Source organism: Canis lupus, chromosome 28 (assembly GCF_048164855.1).
Source record: "Canis lupus baileyi chromosome 28, mCanLup2.hap1, whole genome shotgun sequence".
Taxonomy (NCBI): domain Eukaryota; kingdom Metazoa; phylum Chordata; class Mammalia; order Carnivora; family Canidae; genus Canis; species Canis lupus.
Genome location: NC_132865.1, coordinates 26,265,986 through 26,293,125, shown reverse-complemented (window position 1 = coordinate 26,293,125; position 27,140 = coordinate 26,265,986). Strand labels below are relative to the sequence as shown.

Below are 27,140 nucleotides of genomic sequence, written 5' to 3'. Positions count from 1 at the left end.
ACTTTTTCTCATTTAATTCACAAATCAACCCTGTGCCATAAATGTGATTTTCTTTATTTCACACAGTTAAGAATCTGGGGCTCAGAGTAGTATGAGAACTTGCTCAAGTTTGCCTTTAGAGATTGCACACTGCAGGCCTTAGACATGAGTCATGGAGACAGGCATAAAGGGCCCGAGGACTTGGCTCTGCCACTAACCACCCCTGTGACTTGGGGAACTAGTTAAACAAAATAGTACTTATGATGATCACTTTTTGTGTAAACTTATCTAGGTTACAATTTCCAAGTATTTGATCACTATTCTAGGTGTTGCTCTAAAGGTGTTTTGTAGGTGCTGTTTAAAGCCCATAATCAGTTGACTTTAAGTGAGGGAGATTTTCCTGGATAATCTTTGTGGGCCTGATTCAATCAGTTGAAAGAACTTGAAAGTAGTGCTGGGGCTTCCTTGAAGAAGAAGAAATTCTACCTGTGGGCATCAGGTTCACTCTGTCTCAAATCCCAGACTACTCTTCTTTACAGATTTTGGACTTATCTCCTCAGCCCCCACAATAACATAAACCAATTGCAAAGAATCTCTTAATATGTGCCACCTACTGACTCTAGTTCTCAAGAAGAATCTTGGGTGATATGGCACCTCCCTCTGGTGGGTTATGCAAATTAAATGAAGTCATGTATGACTGTATGGGAAGTGCCTGACATGGTGCCAGAAACACTAAAAAGGATTTGAAAAATGGTAGTTTCTGTTATGATGACTTGGCAAACACAGGTTGATTCTTCATCTAGTTGACTTCCAAACTGACTCTAACCAAAAACTTGGTCAAGAACTATATAGTTACTGGTCTGGGTTTTATCCCTAATTCAATATGACTTTGAGCAGGCCACAACCTCTAAGGGCCTTGGTTTCCTTTCTGTAAAATAAGGAGCCATACACCAAATAATTTTGGTACAAACTCTTCCAGATTTGATGTTTTCTGGGTTAGTTTTGACCTAATTTATTAGATTTGCATTAGGCCTGGTCTATTTCATCCAGTTATCAGCCAAGATCTGTTTCATTACAGTTACATTCAAGGCTGCTCCTACATGAATAACCTTCTAATTACTGGGTGGTTTATGGCCCAAGAATACAAACGGAGTTTAATATTAACCTGAGCAAAGCATTCTTATTCTTTTAGCCAGTATTTATAGAGCTCCTGCTCTAACCCAGACTATAAGCTATGAGGAATAATAAAAAAGCATTAAATCTGGTTTCTGCTCTCAAGAAACATAGCAAGGCATCTAAAAATCAGATACTACTCTGAGGGGGCATATATTTAAGTCTAAGCACTACTAGAGTTGGAATCAGAAAGGCTTACTAGTAGATGCAGGGATTCAGATAGATGGGATGTCTGTGTAAGAGATGAGAAAGAAGTTAAATTCTACTCTTATGTGTGTCCACTCTTACTGGGTGAGATTTGGGCAGCTCTTTACATTGTTGCTTGCCCTTGTTGGCACAGGGTTTCTCACCTATTCTACCTGGCATGTTCTGTGCAAGGATGAATGGGCAGCAGTTGTACTACCTTGCACACATTTACCATGGATACCTTCAAACACCATGACAACCCCCATCATCCATGCATTAGGGCATCCCTCATAGGAGATTAAGTTCCATTAAGGTAGGGTAAGTGCTTCTCTTGTCTACTGTATTCATGGAGTAAATCAATGAAATTTACTCCATATTCATGGAGTAAATCAATGAAATTATTGCTCACCAGGATATGGGAGACATAAAGAGAAAATTTCCTTAACTGAAACTTTCAAAGGGATTAAACCTTTAAAAACAGTGATTCTTATACTTTGTAAATTCTTTGATTTTCAATGTCACCCCAATCTGACTCCCCACTCCCACTCCTTGCAACATTTTGCTTAAGTCCTACTGGCAGGGCTTCTTATACAAAGAGCCATTGACAGAACTTCTGCCAAAAACTTGCTGGAGCTGAACAAAAAAAAAAAAAAAATTGCTGTGTGTAGAAGAAAAGTTATGCTTGAATAACAAGCAAACACTAGAAGGATTAATTTTATAAGCTTACCTTTAAGATCAGATAAAGGCAGCTTGACTTTTTTAAGACAATATTCATTTTTATCAGTTTAATAAACGTCTCTTAGCAATATTGATAGTCATCTTTAACGGGCAGGAACAAAGAAACCTTATTAACAGTTAAACTTAAATTGTTCACTAATCTTACTTCAGTTTATTGCCTCTTTCATGATGATCTTTTGCTGAATGAGTCTAAAAAAAAATACTTGGTGATATGTGTAAACAAGCCAGAAATTCTCAAGACTGTGGTCTAATGAAAGCAAATAAACAAGGTTTACAAAATAATTCAGAACTCTGAGAGGGACAGTGTTTGAGGTATAAATATAGATTTCTAGAAATAAGGAGTTTATAATCATAAGTCAATATCCATAGGGATCACTATAAAGATTGGAAGTGGAAAAATATCTTCTGTATTCAGAAACATTTCCTAGTCAATTGCAAAATAATTCTGCCCATGGATTATTAACATTTATATTCCAAAAAAATTTTGAAAACATTTATTCAGCTCCAATTATGTGCAATGAATAGTTCTCAAAACATACTATATCCAATCAATGCAATAAATCATTACATATTTGCCAAGGACTTGACTATGAGTAGTCTGGGTTATGTAGTGTACATATGTTGTTTTTGTCTGTCAGTCTCTGTGTATTTCCCCTTCTTCTGTTAAGAACACCTGAATTTTCCTTTGGGGAGTCACTCTCTCCCATTTCACACGATGTGTTTCTATGGGATTGACCCCACCTCACTAGCTCCAAGAATATTCAGGTAATCACTACCTGCTTAGTTATCCTTTGGCTACAGTGATTGATTTAGAGATGGGCATAAATGCAGATTGAAGTGGAGATGAGTTTGGTGATAAAAGCTAGACCTATGAGACTAAACTCTGGGGTTTTATTAGAAATACTTGGGCAAGAAAACTCTCTTTCCACAGATTGAAAGCTGTAAGGGTGACAAGCTAAGACTCTGTTAGAAAGACACCAACACAGAAGATAGAGAGCAAGACCAAATTTTAATGGTGGTGCTAGCCATTTTCCACTTGCCCTGAGATCTTCTCTCTTCTCTTCTCTACTGGCTGACTAAATGGATTCTATCAATCTCTCTTCCCCTCTGGCTTCCAGGTGGGAGTGCTATGAAGAGATCAGAGACATTACATTATTTCCCAAGCCCTTTCTGTGGGGTTTCCTCAGGCTGGCTGTCCCTCTACTGGAGGCTATAGCTCCTGTTAGGAAACCATCTCCATACAACTCTCTGTCTTCAGGTTCCAGTAACTACTCTTGCTTTGCTCCTTTAGCCCTAGAGATGGTAACAATGTCTCACTATTGCTTGCTTTGGTACATCAGTATCCCTAATAATTTTCCTAAACTCTGTCCCCATCTTTGTTATTAGTCTTCTTTTTAAAATTCAATTTGATGGAGCCATCTATTTCCTGCTAGGACTAAGACAGATAAAATGACATTATTATAGTTCTTATCCAGATATGCCTAAATATGGTGATACTCCTAACTCTTCAATTACTTGAGCCAATAAATTCCCTTTTCCTAGAGGCTGTTTGAATTGGATTTTCTGCCTCTTACAACAGAGAGTCCTAATACAGTTTGTCAGGTTGTTTTGATTTCATAGACTCACACAAAACAAATAAAAGGGAGAGGACACTGTTAAGAACCACACTGAGGCCCTCAAACTCATATGTAGAAGTCCTAACCCGCAATACCTCCGAATGTGATTCTGATTTGGAGATGGGTTCTTTAAAGAGGTAATTAAGTTAAAATAAGATCACCAGCACGGGCCCTAGTCCAATCAGACTTGTATCCTTATTAAAAGAGGAGATTAGGACATAGACATGCAGAGAGGGAAGATACTATAAAGACATAGGGGGAAGACAGCCATCTATTAGCCAAGGAAAAACCAATCCTTCCAATACCTTGATCAGACTTCTGTGCTCCAGAATTGTGAGAAAACAAATTTTTGTTGTTTAAGCCACTTAGCCTTTGATACTTTGTTATAGCAGCCTCAGTAAACTAATACAGACATCTATAAACTATAACTGGGAAAGACACTTCTAGAGGCCAACAACTCTCTCCAGGTCTGAGTCAACATGGTCTCTTAGCTCATCTGTGTCTTTCATAAATTGGTTCCACTTACATATATAACTCCCTGCTCAATCCTTCTGTATTTCCCAATCCAAAGGATCTAAACGAATTGACTTGGCTAACTACCATTGATACTATTGGGGTGAGACCTTTGCACTGACCTACCTCATGAGCTTCTAGCCAGCAGTGGATAATCTGCATTTGGATCATATGCCTTTGTCTGGTTCCATTAGTGGCTACCCTGTGTAGAGAACAATTATATGGTGGTTCTCTGCATAGAAAGTGGTGGGAAGGTAAGTTCCAAGGAGAAAGAGAGTCTGAATACAGCTAGCATTTGAAAAGTCCAGCATTTGGTCTCCTGGGCTAGTGGCATTAATTTTATGAAAACATCAACACCAATACATACTGCTCAGATTTGGCTTCAATTTTTACTGTAGTAGCCAATTTCTCACTTCAGTAACTCACAAGGCCCACTATCTTGACCTTCAATCTTATGAGAAACCTTAGAATCTTTACAATAACCACACTGTTGTGCTTGACTTAGTTTGATGTGTGTTTGTTACTTAAAAACAAAAAAGCTTTGATTAAAACAGTTTCAAAAGAGGAAAGCAATTTTGTGAAAAGGGATCTGTTTAGGAGTAAACATGACTTATTGATTATATCGGATAGTACTAACAATTTTGTGACTATACTGGTGTCCCCTCACCTCTTCATGTATAATAAATGGAAAGAATACTGAAAAAAGTCTTCCACCTCTTAGTAACACTTTCGGAGAATCTTAAGACCATACTTCATGAGGTCATATACTCTTACCTTAGGCAAGAATTTTTTTTTTTTTTTTTTTTTTAGTTTCTGGAACTCTAAAGAGAATATTTCAAATTTCCTGAAGTGTTAATTTTTTTCCTGCTCTATAAACTTCTCCACAGCCTGATACCACAGAGACAGGATCAAGTGGGTGTAGGTCTTAAATTTCACCATTTGTGGAACTGACATCATGTGTCCAGCAGTATGATTACATTTCTGTTTGGAGTTATTTCTCCCTTGGGGAGGTCAGGGGTGGCATAGGGAGGCACTGAGCTGAGGTAGGGACAACCTTGTGGGAACTTCAGCTTTCAGGCCTACTCTGCTGCCTACTAGGCCCATTCAGCAGAATAGCCAGGGCCATTTGACTTGTATTCAAAAGCCTGAAAGTGTAAGAGTCTGAGTGTGTCAGATAAGCTTGATAATTTATGTAGGCTGAATATTTTGGGACAAAATGGGGCATACATGGAAAGCCACCTTTTATTTACTAGAAGCAAAATGTAAAAATACTAAAAGTTTTAAGACAAGAGAGCCACAAGATCAAATTTTCATCCCAGAAAGACTACTCTGAATTACTTTGAATGGAAAGTGGTTTGGAGGTAGGAAGGCTGGAAGTATAGCCAGACTCAAAGGGAGGAAGCCAGGCTAGAGGTGATGATGGCCCAGATGAGTTGGAGTCAGTGGTGATGAAAAAAGGAAGACACTGAGAAAAGTGGAGGGATTACAAGTGTGGCTCGAGCCCACTGTTCAGGAGGAGCAGGTATAAAGGTACATCTGTTATGCTAGGATACTTGGGTTTGACGTTAAAGAAAGGGATGGGATGGTCAGGACCATGCATGAGCAACTCTGCTTTTAGTTTTTCTCTCTGCTTAAAGCCAGGAAAGAACTTGGAGACCCATCAGGAAATTGTAAATTCTTTTAAAAAACAAAAGGATTAGCTCTGTCATGTGTAGCAGAGGTAGTAGGGTTGGAAAGAGAAGACTCATTTGGAGTTGGATACAACTGGTAAAGAGCAAAACAGCAGCCTTTGGGGAATACTGAGGAGCATCCAGCTACAGAATTGGAGTCACATTACTATCTGGGCTGTTTTGATGTAGCCCAGCCTTAGCTGGCCTTTTAGGGAAAGGAGCTATTTAAGGAGGATTTGAATTTTAAGTGGCTGCATATTAAACATTTTTTTCCTAACCATATTTGCACCCCTCCTCTTCCTGCTCCCCATACATTTTAGTGACCACCTGAATGATGAATAAAGGGGACAAACCTTTGTCTGGTGAGGTAGATTGTGTTACTTTCCTGTAAATAATTGCTATTTCCTCTCCTCCCTCCATTGACACTAGGCCTGACTTGCTTTGGCCAATAAAATGTGAGTAAAAGCTTAAAATATGCTCCTGTGGTTTAGTTTGGCCTTCTGTACTCATGCCCTCTGTCATAGAAAGAACCCTCTCCTTTAGCCTGGATCCCAGAGTGAGTATAGAAAAGCATATCTGAACCACCTACAAGCTGGAGCAGAACCACTATACAGGCAACCTCAGACCCATGAGCAAAATATCTTTCTATTATAGGTCATATAAATGTGGTTTTTAGAAAATTACAAGCATTTTTACAGCAAAAGCTGACAAAGAAATTAGTCCCTAAAAGTATGGTGTTGCTGTGATAACTGAAAATATTTGTCTTTCCCTCAGGACTGAACAGCAGGCAGCAAAAAAGTGTTGGAGACTGGAAAGATGATGATCTTGTAGTAAGTAGCAAGATTATGTAGTAGAAAATATTTGGTAAAACCTGCAATAACTTTAAGACAGAAAGTATACCTCATGAGTGGGTGGTTTTGGGTGACGAGATTTCAAGACAGATTGTTAATAGCATGAGTTGTTTGCTGCCGTTGATTAAGGTCTTTCTTGAAAGAATTGACCTGCTTATAAGTAGGGATTGAAGAGTGAAGAGTGACTCCAGAAATTCCAGGACTTGCAAATTTGAAAAATAAACTGTTTCTCATCTTCAAATAGAAAAGGAAAAACAAAAATGCTGAAAACCACAAACTCTGATTAATGTTAATTAAGACCAAGTCTCAAGACAAAGATCAAATAAATGTCATACTCTTTGGTAAATGTGTTAATGGATTAAGGTGGCACTCAGTGAATTCTCTTATCTGGACAAAATGGCTCACAGAAAAGAGATAAGGACTAGGTTCCACTAACCTAATAAGCTCAAACTCTGTAAGTAAGCTTAAAGAGAAAAGAGGCATGACTTGAAAATTGTAGATACAGTTGTTTCATGGAACTAATCACACAAAAAAAATTTTTAAATAGTTTTTTTGTGGGAAATTTAACTCCCAAAGCACTATTATTGCCTGGATTAAAAGAGACTGTGACTCTTTGAGCCATGAAAAAGACTTAGGATAATAACATATCAAAATTGGTTCATTATTGTAACAACTATATCATACTAATGTAAGATTTTAATAATAGTAAGAGTTAGGTGTTGGGTACATGGAACTCTCTGTACTATCTTAGCAACTTTTGTGTAAATCTAAAATTATTTTTAAAATTGCACCCAAAAGCATAAGATACTTAGGAATAAACCTAATCAAAGAGGGAAAGGATCTATACCCTAAAAACTACAGAACACTTGTGAAATTGAGGAAGACATAAAGAGATGGAAAAAATATTCCACGCTTATGGATTGGAAGAATTAATATTGTGAAAATGTCAATGCTACCCAGGGAAATTTACACATTTAATGCAATCGCTATCAAAATACCATGGACTTTCTTCAGAAAGTTGGAACAAATCATCTTAAGATTTGTGTGGAATCAGAAAAGACCCCGAATAGCCAAGGGAATATTGAAAAAGAAAACCAGAGCTGGGGGCATCACAATGCCGGATTTCAAGTTGTACTACAAAGCTGTGATCATCAAGACAGTATGGTACTAGCACAAAAACAGACACATAGATCAATGGAACAGAATAGAGAACCCAGAAATGGGCCCTTAACTCTATGGTCAACTAATGTTCGTCAATTAATATTTTATATAAAAAACTGAAGACTAAAAGTTTTTCCTCTAAGATCAAGAATAAGACAAGGATGTTGACTCTTGCCACTTTTATTCAATGTGGTACTGGAAGTCTTAGCAGCAGCAATTGGACAAGAAAAAGAAATAAAAGGTATTCAGATTGGTAAGGAAGATGTAACACTCACTATTGATAGATGCCTTGATATTACACAAAGAAAACCCTAAAGACTCCACCAAAACCTATTAGAACCTATTTGTCACAAATCTATGACAAATGAACTCAGCAAATTTGCAGAATATGAAATTAATATACAGAAATCTGTTGTAGTTTTATATATAAATAGCAAAGTGGCAGAAAGAGAAATTAAGGGAACAATCCCATTTACAATTGCATCAAAAAGAAGAAAATATCTAGGAACAAATTTAATCAATGAAGTGAAAGACTTTTACTCTGAAAACTAAGATATTGATGAAAGAATTGAAGATGATGCAAACAAATGGAAAGAGACCATGTTCATGGATTAAATAATTAATATTGTTAAAATATCCATACTATCTAAAGCAATCCACAAATTTAATGTAATTGCTATCAAAATATCAACAATATTTTCAGAAAAACTAGAAGAAAGAATCCTAAAATTCATATGGAACCACAAAAGACCCCCAAATGGCCAAAGTAATCTTGAGAAAGAACAAAGCTGGATGTATTATACTCCTGAATGGCAAACTATATTACAAAGCTGTACTCAAAACAGTATGGTATTGGCACAAAGACAAAACATAGATCAATGAACAGAACAGAGAGTCCAGGAATAAAGCATTCTTATATGGTCAATTAATCTATGACAAAGGAGGCAAGAATATACAATGAGAATAAGTCTCTTCAATAAATGGTGTTGGGAAAACTGGATAGCTACATGCTATCCAATTCACACAAAAGAATAAAACTGGACCACTTTCTTACATCGTATGCAAAAATAAATTCAAATGGATTAAAGGCCTAAATGTGAGACCTGAAACCATAAAAATCCTAAAAGAAAACATAGGCGGTCATCTCTTGAACATCAGCCTTAGCAACATTTTTCTGAATATGTCTCCTCATGCAAGGACAACAAAAACAAAAATAAACTACTGTGACTACACGTAAATAAAAGAACTTTTGCACAGTGAGAGAAACCATCAATAAAATGAAAAGGCAACCTACTGAATGGGAGAGGATATTTGCAAATAATATATCTGTTAAGAAGTTAATATGCAAAATATATAAAAAAAACTTATACCACTCTGCATCAAAAAAACACAAACAGTTGGATTTAAAAAATGGGCCGAGGACCCGGATAGACGTTTTTCCAAAGAAGGCATATAAATGGCCAATAGACACATGAAAAGATGCTCAACATCAATAACCATCAGGTAAATGCAAATGAAAACTATGATGATATATTACCTCACTCCTATAAGAATAGTATCAGAAAATCAAGAAATAATAAGTGTTGGTGAAGATTTGGAGGAAAAAGAACCCTTGTGCACTGCTGCTGAGAATGTAAACTGGTGTAGCCACTGTGGAACAGTAGGGGGGTTCCTCAAAATATTAAAAATTGATGTACTATATAATCTAATAATTCCACTACTGGATATTTACCCAAAGAAAATGATAATGCTAATTTGAAAAAAATATATGCATCCTTTTGTTTACTGCAGCATTATTTACAATAGTTAAGATATGGAAGCAATCTAAGTGTCCACTAATAGATAAATGGATAAAAAATACGTGATACATGCACACACACACACACAGACATAGGAGTATTACTCCAACATAAAAATGAGTAAGATCTTACCATATGTGACAACATGAATGGACCTAGAGGGTATTTTTGCTCAGTGAATAAGCTAGACGGAGAAAAACAAATACCATATGATTTCACTTACAAGTAGAATCCAAAACACAAAGCAAATGAATAAACAAAATATACAAAGAACAAAAGACACAGTTGCATAGAGAACAAACTGGTGGTTGCCAGAGGGTAGGGAGATTAGAGGATGGTGAAACACAGGAATGAGAGTAAGAGACACAAATCTCCAGTTATAAAATAAATAAGTTACAGAGATGAAAAGTATAGAACAGGGAATATAGTCAATATTGTAATAATGTTTATGGTGACAGATGGTAACTACTCTTATCATGGTGAGCTTTGTATAAAGTATAGAATTGTTGAATCATCAGTGTGCTGCACACCTGAAACTAATAAACACTGTATGTCAACTATACTTCAATAATAAAAAAGTGAACCATTAAAAATTAAAGACTTTAGGGTCCCCAACATTCTGCAAGCAGGTAGCAGGACGAGGAAGCTGCTCAGATGCCAGGGGGTACATATTTTCTTTCAAATGTGGCCAAGAAGGATAATGGAAAATTACCTCTCAGAAGGTGGAGCCAAGAGTCATGAGAACAATGAAAAGAAAAGCTACTCCCAGGGAATAGAATTGGAGCCTAATCAAAGAACATTTCCTACCTTCAGGTTAGGGACTTGGCAACATTTACCTAGTGAGATTTCAGAATTGCTACAGACCAGTGACTGCTTCCCCTTTTGCAATGGGCTATTTTTGCTATCCTGTCTCTGTTCCAGTATGGTATGCAGAATGGGGGTACTAGCCAGCAAATTATTACTTCTGTCTCCTCCTCCTCAATTATATGAAGAATACCCTACTCTCTCCATTGATGTTGGCCACATGATGTTGATCCTAGAATGAAAGACTCATGGATATACCTGAACCTGACCTGCAGCTCAGAGCAGGGCTGTTCTAGTTGCCCAGCCAATCTGAGTAAAGTAAGCTTTTGTTACTGGACATCACTGAGAATTTTTGGTACACAATAAAAGCTGATGAATACATATAGCAAAGGTTTCCAAGGAACTGAGGAATGGTTCTAGATTGGATTTGCATATAATAAAGGTAAGGGAGTAGGTGGAAGAGAAAGTTGTAGGGCATTTCCAGATAATGATCAGTTTTATCCCCAAAATCAGGGTAGAGTATTCCAAACATCATATTCATAGGAGATACTAGAAGTTTCTCAAATGACTAGAGTCCAGCATTTTATAACAAACTTTAATAATTAGTGATACCATTAAAATTCAGATAATATCTATAGTCCCAAACAAGGTCCTATAATATATAAACTCCTTGGGAATGAGATTGAAATATAGAATGCTAATGAATATTAGGACCTTTGAGATCATTTCAATGCAAAATACACAAATGCAAAATATATAAAGATAATTAAGATAATGATGCAATATCAATTGTGTTTCTCTGTTTAATATCTTGAAAGCAAAAATTAATTGCTATACTTACAGAACAAAATTTGGAAAGCACTTGTTCATCTTTTGAGCCGTAAGATTGCACCTGTTAAGATGAACATAGGTAGAATTAAAACTTTATTGCAAAATTATTTGCCAACAATGGCTTAATTAATGATAATACTGATACTTATTTTGCTCTGATACAAACTTTATATATTTAATTTCATGCTAAGCAATATTTGATGCAACAAAATATCAAGACAACAACATAATTCAGGCTTACCTATGAAGTTTGTTTTAATGGGAATTGACCTATGTTCAGTGACTGCAAACCACTTTAACAGGTTTTACTTGTTTATATAAGAGACATTTTAAAAAAGACATCTATTTTCCATTTTTCCTGGCATTAACTAGGGACAATCTTGCCACAATTCTACTTTACAAAACTACAAGGAAGGAACACTCAATTTGATGTTCATGTGAAATATAATTACCCACTTTTCTTCCTTTACAACATGTACTCCATAGTCAGGATGACAAGCCAAAAAGTACATAATACACTGCTTGTCATTAATAACAAGTATGCTCTTTTTTGAAATTATTTTGCAATAACACTTATTCAAAATATCCTTTACTTGCTTTTTTGACTATTATATTAGAGCACCTAAACAAGTATTGCCTGTTTCAAATCAAAGATAGGAATAAGAATTTATTGAATAAATGAGTTGACTAGATGCAATCATAAATAAGTATTGTAAATTTTAACATGTACAAAGTTTCATCTCTGACCATGTGTCTCTAGGTAGTTACACCGCACCGACAGAGTCAGGGTCTGTGTGCCAGTATTGCAGAAAGATGCCGCTCCTCCACCTTGCCCTAGATAAATATGGTGCATCCTTCAAGGCTCTCCACAAAGCCCACATACTGAATAAAGTCACTCCTGTAAAGCATGTATCATTATTTCTACCTTATAGATGAGGAAACTGGGAAAAATTTTGAATTCAAGATTTAACTCCAAAAAATGATAGTCTTAATAACTCTGCTGGAAATATAATCTTTTTATTTCCTAAAATATTTGTTATTGACCCCCTAAATTTTCTGTTCTTCAGAGAAGAGCCACACAGCAAAGGTAGTTTTATAGGGATCATTTTACAGGATCTAAACTGAGAAGCCTCTGAGACTTTAGTTGTGATGCAGAACAAACTGTATCTGGTAATAACTTTAGCATCGTATTTTTTGGATCTGTGATTCACTTATTATTTTAACCTTCCAAAGCCAAAAATTTTAAAATACTCAACTCAAACTACTTTTATTGGGCTGGAAATGTTTTATTGCAGTTTGGCTGACATTTTCTTTTACAAATGTCATTAGCACTGCTTAAAAATGAATTATGTTGGGGTGTACAGTACTACCTCTGTTTTGAAAAAATATTATGATTTTATGAGTACATGAGGTGGGTCTTTGGGAACAAACATTAGCAATATATATCTTCTGATTTTCCAGGCATGCTTAGATTTCTACCTAGCATAAGGAGCTTGGCTTGGAAAAAGGTATAGATTTAGATTGACTTTTCCAGGATTATGTTGAATTCTTATAATATCCTTTAAAGGAAAGCAGCCCGGGTGGCTCAGCGGTTTAACGCTGCCTTCAGCCCAGGATGTGATCCTGGAGACCTGGGATCAAGTCCCATGTTGGTCTTCCTGCATGGAGCCTGCTTCTCCCTCTGCCTGTGTCTCTGTCTCTTTCTCTCTGTGTCTCTCATGAATAAATAAAATCTTAAAAAAAAAAATTTTTTTTTAAATATCCTTTAAAGGAGAATCCACTAAGACTTAATTAAAATATTGCACATAGGCTGCTCATATCCCTCCCCTACAAGAGCTTTAGCTCTGGTAACTGTTGTTATGCTAACACTGGTGTTCAGTGGGTCACTGAAATCAAAATTAATGCAGGCCATCTGAAAAATCAAGCATCAATTGTATTCATTCATCAATATTCTCAAATATAAAAGGTACAAAATGAAGGAAAAGTAATGCTGTTTATTTTTAGCCTTGGAGAATCCTGGATGGATGGACATAGCAAGCATTTGAGTGGAAAAATAAGAATTATTTGTAGAAAAAAAATCCTAATTAAAAAAATAAAAACCAAAGTAACAACAAATTTCTTTGACAAATTCTGAGTCTTTAAAAAAATACTCAAGTCTTGAGTTGAATTTCCTAGGTCTCTGGAAATGCCTGTAAAATCTCCCCAGTTTCTGGCAGCCTGGGTGGCTCAGTGGTTTAGCACCGCCTTCAGCCCAGGATGTGATCCTGGGGACTGGGGATCGAGTCCCACATCAGGCTCCTTGCATGGAGCCTGCTTCTCCCTCTGTCTTTGTCTCTGCCTCTCTCGCTCTCTCTCTCTCTCTCTCTCTCTCTCTCTCTCGCTGTCTCTCATGAATAAAAAAAAAAATCTTAAAAGAATCTCCCCAGTTTCTTGGGCCAAGCACAGGGGTTCTCAAAGCACAGTCCCAACCATTAGTTTCCTCATCTGGGAACTTGTTAAAATATAGTCTTGGGCCTCTCCTATGCCTCCAGAACCATAAACTTGAGAGTGGAATAAGCAATCTGTGTTTTAACAAATCCATTATACACTCTGATGTTCTGCTCTGAGGTTTGGGAACCTCTGGCCTACAGCAATTGTTCTCAAACATTTCTGAGCAGTAGAATCCCCTGGAGGGTTTGCTTAACTATGAGTTCCTAATCTAGCCCTTGAGATTCAATGGCAGTAAATCCAGGGAGTTATGTGGGAATCTGCATTAATTTTTTTTAAAATAAAGTAGGTGGTTCTGATTTAGGTGATCTGTGGCCCACAATTTGAAAAATTCTGGCCTGAAGTGGAATTTAACTGTTGACAAAATGAGTATTTTTTTCCTCACAAAATTCCCCTCCACAATTGAGCAAAAACCTTTGAACTCTGACTTCCATATATAATTTATTTAGTCTGAAAAATGCCTGCTTACAGAGGTATTCCTTCTTTGCAGGCTTCCTTCATCCCACTGTCTGAAGGGACCTCAAAGCTTTATAGGCTCTCTATCTCTGAGGCTTTGCCCACTGCTTCCACAGGTATGGCATGTGTTTCATTACAGTAGCTTACAAAAAAGAAGTGATGTAGTCCATACATTTGCAGAATGTGAAGTATTAAGTATATGCTCCGACAAATGAGGATCTATTTTTTTTTCCCTGAGATACCTGGAAGGAGATCACTTCAAGAAAAGGGAGCTCAATCCTTACATATCTTGCCATGAGAATACTCTGTTCTAAGAAAGGTGACTTTTAATAAACTAAGTTTTGGAAATTATTCATTTATTCCATGGACACTACTAAAAATCCTAACGAAAGTAGGGAAATTGTTGGTCCACTTTATGATTCTTCTAATGAATCTCTGCTTTAAGTCTTTCCACTTTGTGTGGTAGAAGGAATTTTTGGATAAAAAAAAATAAAAAGAAACAAAAAGATGTATGCTGTATACTGGTTTCACTACAGAGGCAATACTACAGATATATATATAATATAAATATATACATTTATATTCATATATATATGAATATAAATGTCCCATAGCTCCCTCCAATTTTATCTCCTAAGCATATATATTTCAAATAGCTTTTTTTCATAATTTAAGAATGCATGGCTATTCTAAAACATTTAGAAAAGGTAGGCAAGTAAGAGAATTGAATCACATATCATCTCCCATTCTGAGGTAACCACTGTCGATATTTTGGTGTAGATCTTTCAAATTTTCCACACTATGTATATTTATTAAAAATGGTACCTACTTTTTTGTGATTTTTTTGCTCACTAATATCTGTGGCCATTCTTCTATACCATTAGAATGGAAAATCCTGTATTTCCTAAAGCATGATGTGTAATATGTGCCAAAGCTGATGTGTGAGATTATTTTTTGGTGTTGTATGAATACATTTTAAACATTTTCAGTGATTACATATTTTGTGATTAATTGAAAAATATAGAATATTGAGCCTGTAATTTTGTAGATACTTCTGCTTGGAAGAAGGCCAAGGAAGGAAGCACAATGATAATCAGCTTGATGCGAATGCGTGAATTATAAGTGCAATCCTCAATCCTCGGTTATGCCCATTAATGTCTCGGATGACTTCTTGGAATTGAGTGGTGCTCAACCCTACCAGGCTTAGTGTTCTCTTTTAAATGACAATGTTTTATCTCCTCTGTCAAATTCTGAAATGATAGTCATAGATAGCCTGCCTCTTTACATAATTTAATAAAAGTCAATATAATGCCCTATACTGGATAAAAGGAAAAACTAAAGAAAATAATTCATATAAAAGCATATACATTTTAGTAGTTAAATGCTTGAGCTTGACTACAGTGGAGAATATAATGGGAGATTTGCTGAGAATATGAAGCTGCAAGTGTAGACAGATACAAATGAAGGGTGACTTCAAGGCACCATGGCTATCTGGTAGGCTGATTTTTCCAAAATTGTGAACAATGTTTGGTAAAGTTGTAAACAAAATAAAGTATGGTCTTGCCTGATATACAAAGCTGTTGCATTTTAGGAAAAATCAGTGTATATTAAAACTGTGCAAAAATTTTGCATTTCCATGTTAGATTGATTTAGGTAATTATAAACTACAACTAATATTTAGGTCTGGCTCACTAGTTTTTTCATTGACTTGGATATTCTGTAAGATATATAAAGTCACTTGAAATTATCAGTCAATTCTTATTCACATGGGAACATGCCTGGCATTGCAGGCTAACATCTCTGGCCCCTGCCTAACAAAGGCAGGAGTGCCTCCAATCCCTAATGATTGCAACAACCAAAAACACTCACAAATTTCAAAAATGCTTTCTAAGCTGTAGCACAGTTCCTGAGAACCATTAGCGAAAATCACACAGAAGTCTAGTGTGGATTCTTGTATACTCACTGTCCATGTGATAGCTATGCTCTTTTCTGAAGTACATCAAAGGGTCATTTTTAGAAGTTAAAAATCATTTAGTATGCCAGGTATGCCAGGTATGTGGAAATATACATAACTGCAATTTGGAATCAGACATGCACTTCATTTCTTTTCCTCACTGAGCCTGTTGTAGTGAAAAAAGAGATTTCTACTACAGAAAGGTGAAGTTTATTACAGGAATAAAGGGTATGAATTGTGATTCGATTAAATCAGTCACGTTTTTTGCTAGGTATCAGCATCAAAAATCCATGCATTAATAGTATTACTTTGTATTCTTTTTTTTAAATCAAAGAATAATTGATATACAATATTGAATTAGTTTCAGGTGTGCAACAGTGATTTGGTAATTATACACATTATGAAATGGTCAGCATAATAAGTCTAGTTACCTTCTAATACCATACAAAGTTGTTACAATATTACTGGCTATATTCCCTATGCTGTACAATATATTCCTGTCTGGAAGACTGTATGTCTTAATGATCCATCCCCCTCTTGCTGCTGTCAACCATCAGCTAATTCTCTGTATCTATGAGTTTCTGTTTTGTTTTGTTTGTTCATTTGTTTTGCTTTCTGTATTTCTTACATAAGTGAAATCATATAGTATTTGTCTTTCTCTGTTTGATCTTTTATATAAGGCCAAAAGAGAAACATTGGTTACTTTGACAACCTTAAAGTAAATGCCAGGAATATCACTGACAGCATGATTTTGTGACCAAATCCAGTGACCAGAATCTCGTCATTTTCCTCAATAAAATTCAAACAACTATTGTGGGTTACAAAGGCTGTAAATTTTGTTGCCATTCTTGATCAGCTGGACCTGATATACCTCTTGATGGGAGAATTTGTGTTTGGCTTCAACCCCTACTTTTTCCAGCACAATTCCCTTTGCGTGGGAAATGCTTCCAAAATGGTTAGCCTTCAGGGCTGTGCCCAAATGGGTTTCCTTGTACTGTTTATCATGCCACTTCTGATCTTGTTGGTGGCTATAGAGCTTCCTGCAGTAAGATGACCACAAGACTTGCCCATCCTGCCAGCACCAATGGCCTAAGCAAAAGAGCTGTAGTTCATTTCTGTTTCTTTTTTCTTGTCTTGTCTCTTCCCTTATTGATGATTTTCTTTAGTGTTATGTTTGGATTTCTTTCTCTTTATTTTTTTGTGTATCTATTATAGGCTTTTGGTTGTGGTTATTTTGAGGTTCATATATAGCAATTTATATATTTAATAGTCTATTTTAAATTGGTGGCCACTTAAGTTGGAACACATGATAAAAGCACTACTTTTTTATTACTTTTCTACCATGTTTTATGTTTTTGATGTCATGTGTTACATCTTTTATTTTGTGTCTCACTATTCTAAAGTTGTTTTTACTATTTTTGTTTTTTAATCTTTATACTAGCTTTATAAGTAGTTGATATACTACCTTTACTATATGTTTGACTTTCCAGTGAGTTTTTTTTTCTTTCATATATTTTCTTGTTTCTAGTCATGGCCTGTTCTTTTCCACTTAAAGAAGTCCTTTGATTTATTTTATTTAATTAATCAATATTTTTTTAGAGAGAGAAAGTGAATGGGGGGAGGTGCAGTGGGAAGGAGAGAGAGAGAGAGAGAGAGAGAGAATCTTAAACAGGTTCCATCTCACACCCCTGAACTCATGACCTGAGCAAAAAGCAAGGGTAGGATGCTTAAGTAACTGAGCTGCCCAGGTACCCTATCCTTTGATATTTCTTATAATAAAGCCTATTTAGCAGTAATGAACTCCTTTAGCTTGTGCTTATTGAGAAACTTTTTATCTCCCTTTCAATTTTGAATGATAACCTTGCCCAATATTCTTGGTTGTAGGCTTTTTTTTTTTCCTTTTGGCACTTTGAATATATCACATCACTGCTTTCTGGCCTGCAAAGTTTCTGCGGAAAAATCATCTGTTGGTCTTATAGAAATTCCCTATACATAACTAATTGCTCTTGATGCTTTTAAGATTCTCTATTTGTCTTTAATTTTTGATATTTTAGTTGTAATGTTATCTTGGTGTTCATCTTACTTGGGACTTTCTGTGATTCCTGGACTTGGATATCTGTTTTCTTTGCCAAGTTAGGGAAGTTTTCAGCTATTATTTCTTAAAATAAGACATCTGCCCCCTCTTTTCTCTCTGGGACCCCTAAAATATGAATGTTAGTATGCTTGGTATTGTCCTACAGATCCTTTTAACTATCTTCATTTTCTTTTCAATTTGGGTGATTTCTACTACTGTGTCTTCCAGGTTGCACATCCATTATTCTGTATCACTTCATCTGCTTTTTATTCCCTCTAGTGTATTGTTTATTTCTGTTATTGTATCTCATAGCTCCGATTGGTATTTTCTTACATTCTGTCTCTTTATTGAAGTTCTCACTGTGTTCATCCAATCTTCTCCTGAGGTCATAAAGTAAACATCTTTATGACAATTACTTTGAGCTCTATTGGGTAGATTGCTTGTCTCTGTTTTGTTCAGTTCTTTTCTTGAGGTTTTGTTTTGTTCTTTCATTTGGTACATATTCCTCACTCTCATTTTGCCTAACTCTGTTTCTATATATTAGATAATTCAGCTACATCTCCGTAAAAAGAAGTGGACTTATTAGGAGATGTCCGGTGGGGACTCAGAAGTATGGTACCCCTGGTCACTAGAACCAGGTGTTCCAGGAGTGTCCTATGTGTAGGCTTCCTGCACTCTCCAGTTGTGGCAGGGTCATGACTGCTGCAGGTATAGTGATGGGTGGGACTGGCCCAGGGTCTGACTTTGTTATATCTGTTTTTATGGTTATCTGACACGGTACTACATTTCTCCTAATGTAATGATTTTAAAAATTACCTTTACATTCTTTTATTTCTCTCTTTCTGTGTCTCTCATGAATAAATAAAATTTTTTTAAAAAATAAATTCTCTTATTTCAGTAAAGTGTAAGAGTTAATTTAAAGATATTAATTTTTAAAAAAGTAAAAAAAATAAAGATATTAAGTAGATACTAGTACAGATGGTGCTATTCCAAAGATAGCACACAAATGATTAAGGTTCTAGGAAACTTTACCTACAACATTATTTTCATGAGTTAAACATAATACATTTTACCACTTTTCAAATATTGAGCTTTTAATTTGTTTTCTATTATAAACAATGCTCCAAAGGACAGATATCTTGTAGTTAAATATTATTCATATTCATGATAATTCCCTTAGGAGAATTCACAGATGTGGAATTATCAGGTGGAAGGGCAATGGTTATATTATTTTAAAGTTTGAAATTAGTGTTCACTAACCATTTCTCTAAGTTTTTATTGAGACATGTAGGAGGTTAGTAAAACAGTATTTATGACCCAGAGGAATAATTTCTTCTTTGTTAATCAAAAGGTTGCTTAATGCAATTGCCTTCAAGTGTGTTCCAGGACCACATGACAATTCCTCCCACCCTGAGGAAGCCCTATGGTGGGGAAAATCTTGGTTGGAAGATCTGGTTTAACTGATATTACCCTTTCCACTTAATTAGCTTTGTGATCTTGTGCAAGTCACAACCTCTCTAAGTTATAATTTTCTCACTCATAAAATCGTACTAAAAATAATACACTGTTTATCTTACTGAGCTGTGAAGATTAAATGAAATGATATATGTGAAAATGGCTTGTAAATGCTTAAACATGATGTAAAATGTTAGTTGTTGGTGTTATAAAAGTGTAATATATGTTCCCCTCTTGAGAGATTTTGCAAGTACAAGTCTCTGGCTTCATAGATACAAGTCATCTCATGAAATGCAGATAATTTTTTAATGCCATATCTAGAAAAAGTATCTAGAAAAAGTGAAGGGTATGGAGAATTTCAGTGAAAATCTATTTCTTTATTGATTATTCCTTCCCATTCTCTCAACAAACACTAGAACCTTCTATGGCATTGCAGCCAACACTAATCCTGGGTTGAGCATTCTTCCTTATATCAAATCTCATTGAAAATATCAGTTACTTAGAAATTACATTACTTGTTAGTATAGGATTGATCTGGTGGCTCAGAGTTTCTGAGTTTGGGCCAGGACCAAAGTTAGCTGTTTCTGGTACCAACAGATTGTCAGAAAAAACTAATGATCTTCCCTGAGACTGTATTCTCTTACCATGATGCACATTATCTGAATGGTCTCTTGTTATGGTATATTCAGGTAAAAATCATCCAGTGAGCTTGTTTATCAGAGAACAGTGATGTTGACAAAATCTAGAGAGTAGAACTCAGCATGAGTACATTGTGTTCAGAAGGCAGGGGGCTAACACTTAGGGCACCCAGGTTCTAGATTTAGCTCTGCCACTTAACTACCTGGAATCTGAATTTCCTTATCTGTTAAATACAGGAGTTAGAATATAATCTAGTCATGGGCCTCCAAGGTCTCTGCTCACAGTAAGATTCTATGATTCTATGGATCAGTTAAGAAATAAAGGAATTAAGCTACCCAACCTCCTGTCAAGGGCAAGACAGAAAATGTTGAAGCGGAGGATCTCACCTGGGTCTTTGGGAGGAGCAAGGATTCTACTCTGTGACATCACAATATCCAGCCAATCTCAGCCTTGGCTACTGAGAAGGAGGTAACAGGAGGTTTAGCTATTGATATATTAGAGGTGGGACGCTATCTGACAGAGCTAGAAGGAATCAGCCAGCCATGCCTCCAGTTCAGGTATGTAACAATTCCTAAGCTTAGAACAGAAATTTCTGGTATCTAAAAAAACCAGGAGAGGACCTTAAGATGGGTGTATCTTCAGCCTTAAGAGTAATCGTATAAGCATTGAATCTATGCACCAGATACTTTACAGTTCCAAGGTTCCAAATAAGGAGAAAAAAGGCCAAGGGAGTTCCACCAGAAAGAGAACTGAGGTGTAGCCTCCCAACAGCAAGTCTTATTTATTGTCATGAAGCCAGATGAGGACATTTCCAAGACTGTTAGCCCCACACTGTTCTCTCCTCAACCACTGCAAAAATGCAAAAGAAACAGTTACCTCAAGAAGTCAGTGTAAAATTATTTGTAAAGTAGTTTACATTTATTGCCTGGTAATGTTTATTCTTTTAATAGCTTCTCCCCAAAATAGAGAAAAATAAACTAAACAAAAAATAAGTTAACTGAAAGAAGTATTTTAATAGAAGATAGTATAAAAATAGAAACAAAAGTAATAAAAAGAGGAGAAATAAATTTATTATGGACTAGCAACCAAGATTAATTCTAAACTCTGGTTTTTGAGATTTCAGGGCTTAACAGGTAAAAGGCCATCATCCCCTATAAACAGTGAAAGAGAAGGGCCTTATGGTTGAGAAGTAGGTAAAACAGTTCAGCTGTAACTGTCTACAGCTCCTCCCCCTCTAAAGAACTCACGCCAGTGAAATCATCGCTGGGGATGCGGACATTTCTGTTTTCTTTACCTTGCCTTGGGGTTTTGGCTTCTAAAGTATTTGTTTCTTCCTGGAGTCTTGGGGCCCTGAGAGGCTCGAGTGACGGGCAAATAGCTGTTCTGTTTACCAGCAGGGAGGAGCATGGGGTGGGTGCCAGGTCCTGACTCATCTCCATTGGCCTCCCTCTGTGTCTTAGCACACTGCGACCCCAGAGCGGAGTACAGGACTGTTCAAGCAGGCACGCTGAGATTTGCCTGCGAGAGCTAAGTTTATTGCCACATTCCCTCAGTGGAAGGAGCAGTCTAGTGTTCTGACGGGTAGATTAGTTACCCACAAGGAACCCTGACAGCAATAGACAAGGGGAGAGGAGACCTAATCTCTAACCACAGGACTTAATTTTAACACTCTTTGGTCTCCAACACATTAGGAATAAATATATCTTAGCAGCAAGGCCAATCCTGTATACATTATAAAAGTTTTAATAATCCAAAGCACATCAATAAATCCAGAGGTCCAGATAAAAACAAAATGTATTTTCACATTAACTCCAGTATATATCCAATTTCTCTCTACAGAAGCCACTATAGTTTTTACAATTACATTATGATCCAACCTCATAGGTCCTTGAAAATGAAAACTTCATGCTTCCAATTTTTATAATTCACTCATAGTCAGTGACAACTAAGTTTAGGTTTAACCTAAAAAAAAAATCCAAAAAACATAGAGTGCCCTAACTTGTCTACACTTATATTTATTGACTGTAATGTTCTCTGACCATTGTGTTAGTCATATACTACAGAATTTTAGAGTGGAGGGGAACTAAGAGATCATACATTTCAATGTGTCCTCATTTCTAGAAGAAGAAACCAGCACAGAGAAGTTGTGTCTTGACTTAGGTGGTTAAGCTAGTAGTGCTAGCTTGGGGCCACAGCTTAAATCCTCTAATTTTCAGCCTAGTGGCTTCTCCAATACTCTCTGCCCCTAATTCATGATGAACAAATTTATTGGTTCATATTTGAGTTATTTTAGAATATCTTAAGAGAGGAAACCTCATTTTACCCTCTTAATATAGTTATTGGTAAATTCAAGTACTCCAGGTGACACTAATCACCACACCTCTCCTAGCCTTTACAACTCCAAATAAAATAAGCTTTGGTCAAGGTCAAGAAAAGGCACCCAAGACCCCATCCACCAAACTGAGATAACAATGAAAATAAATCCAGGGAAATCAACAGGTTACCCTGCCTTGAGGCCTGATTAGTAGTAGTTTACTGGGGGGGAAAAAGGCATGTATACCATTAACAGCCTTCTTGCTTTATTTTTTTTAAAGATTTTATTTATTTATTCACTGGAGACACAGAGAGAGAGAGAGAGCCAAAAATATAGGCAGAGGGAGAAGCAGACTCCAGGCAAGGACCCCGATGTGGGACTCAATCCTGGGACTCCGGGATCATGCCCTGAGACAAAGGCAGGCGCTCAAACACTGAGCCACCCAAGCATGCCGCCTTTTTGCTTTATAATAAATATGTAAACTTTCTGTGGCCATGTCTTTTCCAGGTTAGGTAGATCTCTTTGTTTATGTGTATGTGTGTGCATACTCTGTGATACACATATGTTCACTCCATAAATGTATATATGAGTGGACACTTCATCTGGCAAGTGTGGCTATTATACCATCTGTGGTAACTAACCTATCCTTTGTGAGCCTTTCCTAACTTATCCCATGAATTAATATTTATTTGGAATTAGCTTGATAACTTAGGAGTTTCTTTAGACTTGTTTGTTTTATGTAGAGCTATATATGTCTTGCATCTCTAATTAATCTGTAAATTTGAGCCCAAGCACTCCCTGGATACAGACACTCAGAGCTTTTTCCAATTCAATTCATAGCAAATATATTGATATCTGTCTAAAATCCCCAAATCTGAAAGAAAGGGTTTAAACAGGGATGTGGTAATATCTTTCAGCTTCCATATTAATTTCAAAGGTTATATAATATATTGAGCAATTTTGTGCATATGACAGCATAAAACTACAGGAGAAAGTTGATTATGAACAATGGAAGGATAAAAAGAGCTTTAGTTTCAGATTCTTCATTGTGGGTTTTGAATTCTCAAATCTCTCCCAGTAAACCAAAACACAGGTATGCCAAGTGAACTTTTGAAATATTTTCCATCAAATTACCCAAGAAGAAGCATCCTGATAAGTCTTATTTAACAGCCTTGGGAGAAAAAAATAAAAGTAAAGAAAGCTACCTTGCTAGAGATCAAGATATTTGATTCTTTTTCTTGCTGCCACCACCTGGGGTGCCTTGGCATCTAGCCACACCTGAATCTCTGACACATACAGGGCTTTCCTTTATCCCAGCCCACCCTCCATGCTCATTCTCCTAAGAACTGCGCAATGAGACCTTTGTAACCTGAGGCCTGTGAAGTCTGGAAAGGAATGTGACACAGAGCCAACAGACGTTGCTGCCACCATGGCCTAGAAGGAGTTTTCCTGCTATTCACCTGGTGCTTAGGGGAATCTCAGAAGGGGAAAGGTATGCTCTAAAAGGAGCAGGAATGGAGCCGTTGGCAAGACTGTGAAGTAATCACTCCTGTGTCTTTTCCCTCTTATCTTTGCTAACCTCCAGAGTCATGCTTCCTGCTGTTCCCAAGAGTAGTCTCAGATCCATTTTTGAACCACTTCCTTTCCTGCACTCCCTGTTGAAAGCTCTGAGTTGTAGGTCTCATTCTTCCAGTGATCCTAATGGGGGTTTCCATATTAAATAGTGATGTTGATGGTAGACTGGCAGGCACTGCTGGCAGGACAGCTAGGAGATCTTTGTGATTAGAGGCCTATTGGTACTTGTCAGCTAGCAGCAAAATCTCTTCTCCCCACCACCCCCACATACATCTTCCTCCATCATGACAAGTGCACAATCTCCCCAGTAGCAATACTTGGGCTTGTCCCATCTTCATTCCTCTGTCTAAGGAATTATATTTAACGTTGCTCCAACACCACGATGGCCATCACGATGGCCACACCTATAACTAAAAGGAAGAACTAAAAGGAGGTGAAAGACTTAACCCTAAGTCTTGCACTGTTTAGTGCAACTGAATATAATTAACTGTGAAGGACAAGTTCTGTATTTTATCAATATTGCATATAAGCCAAAGGTGGTCCCTGAAAAACAGACTTTTTAGTCAGTTGAGAAGACAACTTACTTGATAATTAGAATACCAATATTCCTCTCCTCTTTTTAAACATATTTAGAACGCAAAGTGATTATTATTAAGAGAGGGGGATATCATTCCTTTTATGTCAGAATAGTTTCCTTTCTATGTTAAGAACTGATACTATCTCACACCTCTAACCAACATATTATCTCTTGCTGTACTCTGTCCTTCCAGGTGGTTACTGCCCTTTCTCCTTTCTCTCCCACATGAATTCAGTGTCAGTTTCAATCTACTTTGTGTTTTTTGAAAGCTTAATATATACGAGGCTCTGTGACAATAAAAAAACTAAATGTTGGGCATAAATTGAGTTCTTTAAGAATTAAGACTTTAGTTAGGGAGACAAGATATACTACACCTCTGAAGAGTTCAAAAGCAAAAAGGGAACTGAATAACTATGTGAAAAATGTTGTATTGTAGACTTCAAAGTGTCTCAGGGGCTGAGTGCAGAGTTGAGGTGAAGTTGTCCCAAGAGTTCAAGCTGCTTATCATGGCAAAATTGGAATTTAAATAGAAATAGAGTAGTGATTGACACAAAGTTGGAGAGAAAAACAATTTTCTACTGCAAATTTCAACCCTGGCACAACATGTCTTCTCCCACTCACAGACCTTATCTCCACCTTCCCTGTGCTTTTACAACTCCGTCTCTGCATGCAAGGCAAACAATTCACTGACTTTGTTGGGATATGGAAAACAGGAGTTGTGGAAACATGCCACACCAGAAAAGATGAAATCAACGCTAATAGGTGGTTTTTGTGATGGGCCCGCATGCTATACCTTGAGTTGTGTCTGATCTTAATCATGGACATAGGCTTCCTGACCTTACACCCAAAAGTCGACATGTTCCGAACTTAATTCATTATCTTCCTCCAAATCTGCTCTCTGTTAGTGATTCCCATCTCTGCCAATGACCTCACCATATTCCCAGTTATTCTGGCTAGCTCTGTGAGTCCTCTCTAATTCCTGGGTCTCTCCTCCCCTTCACTTGGTCATCAAGCCCAGGAGGTTATCTCCACATCTCTTTCAAATCCATTGCTTCTTGCCAGTTCTGCCTACTGCTGCCCTCGGGCAGGCTCTCATCCTCTTTGCCTAAGATCACCCTTCTCCCTAACTTCATTCCTCTGAACTCTGTTCACATCTTTCTGAAATAAATACTGGAGGTTGTCACTTGCCAGTTTAAAAACCATTCAAGTTTTCTCATTGTTTAAAAAATGAAGATCAAACTCTATTTTGGCTTTCAAGGTCTTTTACCTCTAGCCACTACCCCTCTGCCACCCATTCACTCAGTCCTCTCCACTTTATTCACCAGAAGGACCCCTCTTCTTTCCATTCTCCAGCCTGTGCAGCCCCTTCTTAGATCATGGTCTTACACAGTTCTCTTCTTTTCTTTTTTTTTTGGGGGGGGGGGGTATTTGAGACAGGGACAATGGAAGAGGGAGCGAGAGTCTTAAGCAGACTCTACACTGAACAGAGTCTGATGCAGGGCTTGACCTTACAACCTTGAGTTCACAATCTAAGCCAAAACCAAGAGTTAGATGCTTAGCAAACTGCACCACCTATGCTCTGTTCAGCATCCTTCTGATAGCTGAACTCCTCAGGATTCCTTCTCAAATGGGTGACTTTTTCTTCTTCAATTATTTATAATTTTCTTATGACAATCTTATTTTTATAACCCTTTATGGTGAAAAAGTTAGCCAGGTAGGGTTGGAAGACCAGAGAGAAGAGAGAAGAGTTTCTTAAGATAGGAAATAGGATGTGAAAAGACTCAGAGGAAAGAGAGAATGTTGTATTCAAGGAACTGAACAGTATATGGTAGGTAGTAGCAGTGAGCAGAGAGCAAGGTGTAGTGGTGGTTGTAGTTAGTGAGCAAAGAGCAAAGAATTAGGGAGAGATGGCACTGGAGAAAGACGTAGAGGCTGGCCCTACTAAGAAGTTGGGATTTTAGCTTAAAATCAGTAGGAAGTTTTTTTTTTTTTTTTTCAAATAAAGCTTGTTTATTTATTTTTTAGTAATCTCTACATCCAACAAGGGGCTTGAACTCACAACCCCAATATTAACAGTTGCATGCTCTTCTGACTGAGTCAGCCAGGTGCTCACAGTGGACAGCTTTAAAGGGCTATAAGCAGGGGAGCTTTAGGATACTATTTGCATTTTATAAAGAATATGGTATATGGAGAACAGATAGGAGTGGAGAAAAACCGGAGAAAAGACTGTCAGGAGGCTGGCAGGGTAGACCAAGAAGATAATGAGCTTGGTTTAGGGTAGTGACAGT

General features: G+C 36.9%; 2 protein-coding genes across 33 annotated transcripts in view; one reads left to right on the top strand and one right to left on the bottom strand.

Annotated features, from left to right (window-relative positions):
- Positions 1-27,140, bottom strand: part of LOC140620331 (uncharacterized) — a 228,710-nt gene that overhangs the window by 110,984 nt on the left and 90,586 nt on the right. For 6 of the 31 annotated variants that reach the window (XM_072804460.1, XM_072804461.1, XM_072804469.1 and 3 more), the window contains 2 exons: positions 11,332-11,382; positions 9,819-9,870 (listed from right to left, as the gene is read on the bottom strand). In XM_072804460.1, coding sequence (XP_072660561.1) covers positions 9,819-9,870; positions 11,332-11,382 — 103 coding nt within the window. Of the gene's footprint in view, positions 1-3,066; positions 3,204-4,331; positions 4,408-9,818; positions 9,871-11,331; positions 11,383-16,227; positions 16,382-20,391; positions 20,490-20,772; positions 20,844-21,065; positions 21,236-21,680; positions 21,971-27,140 lie in introns of those variants that run through there. The other 25 variants (XR_012020115.1, XR_012020118.1, XR_012020112.1 and 22 more) reach the window with 18 other exon arrangements.
- DNAJC5B (DnaJ heat shock protein family (Hsp40) member C5 beta) overlaps positions 20,791-27,140 on the top strand; it is an 82,704-nt gene continuing 76,354 nt past the window's right edge. The window contains exon 1 of one of the 2 annotated variants that reach the window (XM_072804447.1): positions 20,791-20,943. The gene's annotated coding sequence lies outside the window, so the exon portion shown is untranslated. The remainder of the gene's footprint in view (positions 20,944-27,140) is intronic. The other variant, XM_072804450.1, reaches the window with a different exon arrangement.